Source organism: Papaver somniferum, chromosome 5 (assembly GCF_003573695.1).
Source record: "Papaver somniferum cultivar HN1 chromosome 5, ASM357369v1, whole genome shotgun sequence".
Lineage (NCBI taxonomy): Eukaryota > Viridiplantae > Streptophyta > Magnoliopsida > Ranunculales > Papaveraceae > Papaver > Papaver somniferum.
In genome coordinates, this window is record NC_039362.1 from 213,908,424 (window position 1) to 213,918,170 (window position 9,747).

Sequence of the window (9,747 nt, forward strand, 5' to 3'; positions counted from 1 at the left end):
TTATACCACAATATCTCCTTAAGTCATAAACCGTGAAGCATTTTTCATTTGGATCTCTTCGAACCATTAAACTTAACTATCTTTCAAGGTGACGTAGATCTTGAAGTAGAAGGTTGAACCGCAACCAGTAGACCAGCCTAAGAATTTATGGCACCTCTAAGATGTGTGCTCTCATCCAAATAGAGAGTGCTTTCAGTAAAGGGACAAATAGGTAATTCTAAGATATCACGAGGGTAATTTTAGTAAATTTCACCGACGAAAACTAGAACATTCTTTCTTACACGTATCCGACAGTCCATAGGAGAAGAAGAAAACAGTTCTAGAACCGACTGGAAAGCGATCTCTTCGTAAAACCCTAGTCGATCTTCAATTTCAGATCCCATCAGGTAAGATTCTTCTTTCAGCTATCGAAATTCCTGCAAAAAATTTCACATTTATGTCTGTTGATGATTTGAATGGTGTAATTTGAGCTTCATATGTGTGTAATTTCATATACTGTGATTCAAGAAACTTCTTAGGGCATCTGATTTGGTTCATATATCTTGAAATAGGGAAGAAACTGTAGAATAAAGTTTCAATTGTGATTGAAACAGTTGGATTTGCACTTTGTAGAATTTGGATTGAGGTTAAAACCCTAGATTTTTAGGGTGAAAATGGGGAAGCCACTGTTTTATGAGATTTGGGAAAAACCAGCCACAAGTTGTATAATAGGGATATGTAGTGCAATTTGGTTTTATATTCAGAAGAAAAACATTGGGTATTCACATGTTGGTTTGAATTATGATTCGGCATTAGAAGGGCACCATTGGAGGATTATAACATCGGCATTTTCACATATAAGTGTTATTCATTTGGTTTTCAATATGAGTGCACTTTGGAGTCTTGGGGTGGTGGAGAGTTTGGATGTGATGGGGCTGGGTGTTGAGTTTTATCTTCATTATACACTTGTTCTGGTTGTGTTGTCGGGAGGTTTGGTTTTGGGGACTTATCATGTTTTGATTCAGAGGTTTAAGTTGGAATATTTTCGGAGAGTTACCGCTGTTGGGTATTCTTGTGTTGTATTTGGGTGGATGACGATATTAGCTGTTAAACAACCATCGTCCAAGCTTAATTTGTTTGGGGTTCTGTCACTTCCTATCAGTTTTGCGCCTTTTGAATCGCTGATATTTACTTCGATAATGGTGCCACAAGCAAGCTTTCTTGGTCATTTGTCGGGGATTATTGTCGGGTACTCTATTGGATGGGGTTTGATACACGGGATGAATAATTACTGGGCTATTACAATGCTGGGATGGATTGTATTTATTTTTGTGTTCAGTTTGAAGAAATCTGGCACTTTTGATTTTGAGTTTATTGAAATTGAATCTGTTGCGGATTCTTCGTTTCCTTCTGTGGGTTTTGTTGCAGCTGGAAATGGTAGAACGCTACAGATGGGTGCAGTACCACTGGCTGGTTCCGAACTTGTCTGATTTGTGATGAAAAAATATGCAACTTTCTTTGCGTAAGAAATCAATACAACTGTAAATCACTTGCGTATTGGGAATTTTAAAGCAAAAAACAGTAAGGTTACTATTATTTTCCCTGTGAGGTATGAAATTTCGGACTTGTTCCAAATTCTAATGCTTTGTGCAGGTTTTTTAGTACCAGTTGTTTCATTCCACTGGAAAACCCTATAGGGTAACGAAGACGGTGTCTTAGCTTACATATTTGAACTTATGAGATGCATCAGTTTTGTACTTGGCATGTTTGAATAAGTTCATTTTAGACTTATAGTAGATGTAGTGAAAATAACTTGTGCAGTTGTGCTTCTGTTATACCATATGAAATGTACCAGCTTCAGGAAAAATCCGCCGTATGAGCTTGGCTTCAAAGTTAGATTGTAGCAGCAATTATGGTTTGAGCTGAGTAATTTCTTCTTGTTGTTTTTTGTTGTTGTTTTTTTCCGGGAATGCATGTTTGTTCTTTAGGGTAATAACATGATCTTTGTTGCAGCACAGCTTTGACAAGCTATCTTGGTTGTTTGCATGGCTTTTCTAACACCTGCTATAAGGCTTCCATAAAAAAAAACTGTCTCCTGATCTCACAACCTTAGGTAGTACCCAAGCCCAAAAAAATTCAGCCCCTAATATTGCTTGCTTTTAGAAGCTTCACCTGGAAAGGAAATTATTCTCCTTTTAGAATGAGCCAATCTATACGGGCAGAGTCACGCGAATTACCGTCACCAAATTCTTGCATATTCAAAGTTCCACAGAAATTTCTAGTGCAGGACGAGGCAGCATACAAACCTGAAATTATAGCAATTGGGCCTTATAATCAAATAGATAAAAAAAAAAAACCTCACTCCATGGAAGATCACAAGACTCGTTATTTAAGAGCTTTCCTCAATCGTCAGCCATCATTGTCATCAGATACTCTCTTATTAGTAGACTTGGTTGAAGCTGTCAAAGAGGTAAAAACCCAAGCTATTGAATGTTATCATGATATCCGTAGGTATCAAGTTTCTGATGATGATTTTCTTAAAAGGATGATACTTGATGGTTGTTTCGTACTGGAATTTCTTATGAGAAATGCTGGTGAAGTTGCTAGAGTAGATAAAAACTATCCAATATTTTCCTGTGCTTGGATTCGTTATTGTAGAAAATCTGATATCAAAGTCTTAATAAAAGAACACAAAACTAAACTCAAACAAACTTCTCTTAATTGATGTGTTTCGACTCATGGTTCAACAGCCTATTTAAATGACTAACGAACTTGACTCTCAAGCAAAAAGACTTTCCTAACATAATCAAACTCTAACAAAGAAACTTCTAGACAATTCTCACGTAAACAAACTCTTAAAATCAGTAATACTTGCAACCCAAGTAAACTTCTAAATATCGTACCACGCGTCAACAACTCTTGTTGATCCATTCACTTCATATCAACTGTACCAGTTGATCCAACCATACTTTGTCAACTCTCATAGTTGATCCACACTATTGTATCAACAACTCTTGTTGATCCCTTCTGTCTTCTTTATAGTGTCTTGGTTTATTCGTCAACATCCTCCCTTAAACTAAGATACTCTTTGCTAATCATTCCCAATTTCCCACGCAAGTAAATGAAGATGTTAGACTTCAAAGACTTGGTGAAAATATCAGCCACTTGCTCTTCACTTTCAACAAACTCCACAGCTATTTCCTTGTTACTGACAAGCTCTCTCTAATATAATGATATTTAATATCAATGTGTTTACTTCTCCCATGAAGTACAGGATTCTTAGTTAGTGAAATTGTCAACTTATTATCACAAAATATTGTTGTTGGTGTTGTTTGTTCTTGAAACAATGACTTCAGCATCGTTCTTAACCACACAGCCTGTGTAGCACAGTTGCTAGCAGCTATATACTCAGTTTCTGTTGTAGATAATGCAACAACTTGTTGCTTCTTAGATGACCAAGAGAAAAAACCAGTTCCCAACTGAAAACCATAACCTGATGTACTTTTTCTACCTTCTGTATCTCCATCCCAATCACTATCAGTGAAACCAACCAACTTTAGATCTTCTGAGACAGTATAAAAGATTCCCATGCTTGTTGTTCCTTTTATATACTTCAGAATACAATGGTGGAAAATTTTAAATGACCCTTGAACACCGGCGAGGCGAGATGCGGGATCAGAACAGACATTAATCACGTGATAGCCGAGCCAAGAATTTTTTATGGGGTGCAAAATTTGCCATGGGGCAAAAAAAAAATAGGGGTGCAAAATAGCAAAAATAGGGTTAGACAAAACGAATTTCTTTTGGATACTATTAGATTGATCTTGGATATTTATTTTCGAGACCTTGGACCTTGTGTTTATATACATATTGATTGAGTATAGGTTGAGATATCAACTTTATACATATTCCCAAGGATCATTAAGTTTATCTTCTTGCAATTGTGTTAAGTTTTGTTTATACAGGTTGGCAAACGAAAAAGTTGGGTGTATTTGGTATCCCATGCGATTTCAATTGGTATCAGAGTAGGCAAACATTATTGACCTAATAAGTATGTATTTGAAGCAATCTGTACTATGGATAAGAGTACAATCTTAATCAACGTACCACCAACCTCCGATGGCACAAATTACTTATGATGGAAAACCAATATGCATTCTTTTTTACAAGCTCGTGACATTCGGACATGGGTTCTTGTTGTAATAGGATATGATGATCCACGTGTTGGACAAGGAGATGTGAAAAATTTGATTGTCAATGTGATTGTAAATGTATACGAAAATATCAATATATCTAGCTTGCAAAATTTGATTGTCAATTTGATTGGACAAGGAGATGTACATTTGTATGTGATTGTCAATGAGTTCTTGTTCAAATATATCTATATACGAAAATATGTGAAATATTGAAATAATCCATGTACATAATTGTGAAAGTCACTTTGGTATTTTCCTTTGGTCTTTTCTAGATATAATTAGTTTGTGTTTATTTATATCAAAACTAATAAATTGAGAACAAAAGTGGGGGACAAAGAGCTACCGGTTGAGTACAGAGTATCCGTCCCAAATGGATACTCACTCTCTACGCGCTGATAGGTTTTATATCAAATATTTCACATGTGAAGCATCGGAAAGTTTTGGTTGTCTACCTCATTGTAGAACAACTGACCACCAGAATACTTTTCTCTACATTTTAAAATTTTTGCTACAATGTGGCCTCGATAGGGATTTTCTTTTTACAACTAAAGAATTATATTAAATCAAGGAATAAAGTTTTGATCTCTTGCTAACAGATTGTAAACTACTAATGAAAAACAATCATAGCTTTCAACATTTCTAGGAACTGCATCAACCATTTGATTATGATCATGCTTAACAAAAGAATATTATCAAAAAGGAAACTCCAACATAAGATGTATAATTTCCTTCATAGTATTTTTTTTCTCCCAATGAACCATGAGAGCCTCATTTGTTATTGCGTGTCAAAGTAACTTTGTGTCTGTTTCAACACGAATACTAGTGAGTTGCATCACTTTAACCTAACTTAATGCCTCTCAAACTTCCATGCATTCTCCTTCATTATGACTTGAAACTTCCACTTGTCTAGGAGATTCCATAAACCTACTAACCAACCCAACTGCATACGTGATATCAGGTCTTCTAGCAGTCAAATATCTTAAACATCCAACAAGACCTTTAAAGTCTGTTGAATTCACAAGCTCTCCTGATCCATCTTTTGTCAACTTCAGTCTCTCTTCTACTGGTGTTAAAATTGGATTACAATTATCCATGTTGAAACGCTTCAAAATTCCTTCAGCATACCTTTGTTGATTAGTAAAAATTCCTCTTTCAGTTTGTTGTACTTCAATACCAAGAAAATATGACATCAAACCAAGATCTGTCATCTCAAACTCCTTCACCATATCTTTCCTGAATTCATTGATCATCTCAGAACTATTTCCAGTAAATATGAGATCATCCACATACAAACATACTATAATATGATTTCCAAGAGTATCAGCTTTCAAATATAGAGTATGCTCATGTGGACATCTTGTAAATCCTCTCTTAATGAAATAAGAATGTATTCTTCTATACCAAGCTCTTGGTGCTTATTTCAAACCATACAAAGCTTTGTTTAGATTGTATACTTCATTCTCCTTCCCTTCCATAATGTAGCCAGCTGGTTGCTTTGCATAAACTTCTTCTTCCAATACTCCATTCAAGAATGCTGACTTCACATCCATCTGAAATATTTTCCAATGCTTTTGTGCAGCTAAAGAAATAATCATCCTTACTGTATCAAGTTTTGCAACTGGTGCAAATACTTCTGAATAATCAACTCCATGTCTCTGACTATAACCCTTAGCTACTAACCTTGCTTTCATTCTTTATATTTCACCATTTGACTTGTATTTTATTTTGTAAACCCACTTAACACCAATAGGCTTCTTACCTGGTGGAAGTGTTGTTAGTTCCCAAGTATTATTCTTCTCAATTGACTCCAATTCTTCATTCATGGCTTAAATCCAACCTTGTTCTTTAGAAGCTTCTTCATAAGCTACAAGATCACAATCTCCAAATAGTGCAAAATTCACTACTTCATCATCAGTATCTTCATCATCTCGTGATACAACATAATCATTCAACCTAGCAGGTATGATATACTTTCTTCTTGTTCTGTATTTTCTTGTTATGTTATTGCTTCTTCATGTTGTTCTTAAACATTTTCTTGAGCTTGCACTTCTTCCTCAACTACAATTGGAACTGTTCTGACATCAGCAGGTGGATCAACATTCCTTGTTGATCCAATATTATGTGGATTAACATCCCTTGTTGATCCATTGTTATGAGGATCAACATTGGTTGTTGATACATTATTCCAATTTCATTGTGAGTCTTCATCAAATATCACATCTCTACTTATAACTATCTTTGTAGTTTCTGGGTTATATAGCTTGTATCCTTTAGTCACTGAACTGTAACCAACAAGAATATATTTTTCACTCTTATCATCCGGCTTCTTTCTCAATTCTTTTGGCACATGTGCATATGCAATGCACCAAAAAATTCTCAGATGTCTTACACTTGGTCTTACTCCTCTCCATGCTTCTTCTGGTGTCTTGTTATTCAAACTATTTGTAGGACATTTGTTAAGTAGATACACTGCTGTATCAAGTGCATAACCCCAGAAATTCTTTGGTAAATCTTTTGTTGTTCTTATAGTTCTTTCCATCTCCATTATGGTTCTGTTCTTTCTTTCAGCTACACCATTCTGTTGAGGTGTATATCTTGCTGTTAGCTGATGTACAATACCATGTTCTTACATGACACTATCAACAACAGTATATTCTGTTCCTCTATCAGTTCTTAATATCTTGATGTTTTTACCAATTTGTTTCTCAGCATATGCTTTGAAACTTCTAAAATCATAAAAAGCATCACTCTTTTGTTTAAGAAAATATACCCATGCTTTCCTACTGAAGTCATCAATGAAAGTTACGAAATAGTTATTACCTCCATGTGATGTAACTTCTATAGGACCACACAAATCACTATGAATGATCTCCAACTGTTGTTCAGCTCTTCTTTGCTTTGTTAACTGGAAATGGATCTCTATGCTGTTTTCCAAAGATACAATTCTCACATCTTGATTCTGGAATTTGAATGAAAGGTAATCCTGACATTATCTCCTTCTTTGCTAAAATTTGCAAACTGTTAAAGTTTACATGTCCCATTCTATGTGCCATAACCAAGTATCATTATGAACACTGCTACTGTAACATCTTTCCTTTTGATGTTGAATGTTCAATGGAAATAGTTTTTTTTTTAGTCATCTCCACCCTTGCTATCAATCTTCTTCCTCTATCTCTGATGAAGCATAAACCATTGTAAATATTCATAGAAAATCCTCTTTCAGACAATTGACCCATACTTAGCAAGTTTTGATGTAAACCTGGAACATAAAATACATCCATGATATATTCTTTAGAACCATTTTTGAGAACAATTCTTATTCTTCATTTTCCGATAACTGGAATAGTTAAACTATTTCCAAACTTCACTGTGGATCTTACAGACTCATCCAATCTTTCAAATAAATCTTTTTTGCCACACATATGATTGCTGCAACCTGTATCCAAGTACTACTTAATTTGAGGTTGTCCTTATGCTGGATGACATGCTAGTAACATGTTTTCAGTCTTCTGCTCTTCGGTTTCTTCTTTTTCTTGACTTTCAGCAATATTATCTTTGAAATTTGCTTTATAGTTATTAGCAACTGTCTTTCTTGGTTTTTAACACTCAGTAGCAATGTGTCCACAATCTCCACAATTATAACATTGTATCTTTGATTTGTCAAATGGCTTCCTATAACTCCCATTATTTGATCTTCCTCCATTATTGTATCCTCCTTGGAACCTCTAGCATTAGATTTTCCTTGATTGTTTCTCCAACTAACTTGACTCTGAAGTGCCTCTTCATAAGCTTGTAATAAACCCAACAACTCATTAAGAGTCATGGTGGCATCTGTGTTGCATTATTTTATAGCAGTAACCTTTGATTCAAACTTCTCAGGCAAGCTTCTTAATATCTTTTCTACAAAGGATGAATCCTCTACAGTATCACCATTAGCTTTCATCTCATTGACAAGATTCCGTGTCTTTGAGAAAAACTATGATATTTTTTCAGTTGTTTCCATCTGCAATAATTCATATTTTCTTTTCAAAGTTTGCAATCTAACCTTCTTGACCTTGTCAGATCCTGTGTAATAGCTTATCAATCCATCCCATGCTATTTTCACATATTTAATGTAAATAACTCTATCCATGAGAGATTCATGAATACCTTAATGAAGAATATAGGTAGCTTTAGAATTCTTCTTCATGTTTTCAGTTAATAGAGTTAGTGCAGCTGGTTCTGCATAACCATCTTTCACGATATCCCATACCTCTTGGTATATGAAAATATTCTCCATATGCAACCTCCAGTGTTCAAAGTTTTTACCTTCAAACATAGGTACCTTAATTGAACTTAAACTCGTCATCTTCTTCAACTCAACAACTCATACCCCACAGCCCTAAAATCTGGTACAAGTGCTCTGATACCAGATGTAAAAAATCTGATATCAAAGTATTAATAAAAGAACACAGAACTAAACTCAAAAAAACTTCTCTTAATTGATGTGTTTCGACTCATGGCTCAACAACCTATTTAAATGACTAACAAACTTGACTCTCAAGCAAAAAGACTTTCCTAACATAGTCAAACTCTAACAAAGAAACTTCTAGACAATTCTCACGTAAACAAACTCTTAAAACCAGTAATACTTGAAACTCAAGTAAACTTCTAAATAACGTACCACGCGTCAACAACTCTTGTTGATCCATTCACTTCATATCAACTGTACCAGTTTATCCAACCATACTCTATCAACTCTCATAGTTGATCCACACTACTATATGAACAACTCTTGTTGATCCTTTCTGTCTTCTTTATAGTATCTTGGTTTATTCTTCAACAGTTCTAGTTTACAACATGATCTAATTTTTCTTGAAAATAAGATTCCTTATATTGTTCTTCTCAAACTTTATAGTTTAACTCTTAAAGAAACTAGAAAAGCTCAAGCCAGTGATAAGCTAAAAAGCTTATTATTCATTTCTTTAAATGTATGCAGTCGAACATATTTTAGGACACAACAACAACCTAGGCATATATTAGATCTTTTACGCATCAATCTGTTGCCTGAAACGACACGAAGAGAGAAAGCAGGGAACTCTCCAAGTTGGGAGTTAACTTCTTGTATCACCGATCTTAAAGAAGGTGCATGGAGTCTATTTAAATAGAAGAGAAGTTTCTGATGGTTTACTAGATATTCAGTTCAACAATGGCAATCTTGAGATACCATCTTTTTATATTGATGAGAATACACATGTTCTTTTGAGGAATTTGATAGCATTCGAGCAATGTGATGGGAAGTCGACACATCATATCACGTCTTATGTTTTACTATTAGATAACTTGATCAACTCGGAAACAGATGTGAAAAATCTCAGTAATGAAAGGATTATCAATAATGTTCTTGGCATCAACAAAGAATTGTCACTGGAGATTCACGGCATGTGTAAGGGAGTTAGCATCAGTAATTTATGCAACGACGGTTTGTGCAGTGAGTGCAACCTATATGTAAGGAAATTTTGGCCTAGAAAGAAGGCAATTTTGGCTGGCATTGTTGTTGTGATTGTTGCTCGGTTTTACTATATATTAACTA

At 34.9% G+C, this 9,747-nt stretch overlaps 1 protein-coding gene across 1 annotated transcript; it reads left to right on the forward strand.

The window, feature by feature from the left end:
* The first annotated feature begins 306 nt into the window (after positions 1–306).
* LOC113284592 (RHOMBOID-like protein 13) lies at positions 307–1,928 on the forward strand. The gene has a single exon (XM_026534087.1). The coding sequence runs from the start codon at positions 654–656 to the stop codon at positions 1,467–1,469; it is 816 nt and encodes a 271-aa protein (XP_026389872.1). The 5' UTR covers positions 307–653; the 3' UTR covers positions 1,470–1,928.
* Positions 1,929–9,747: the final 7,819 nt, after the last annotated feature.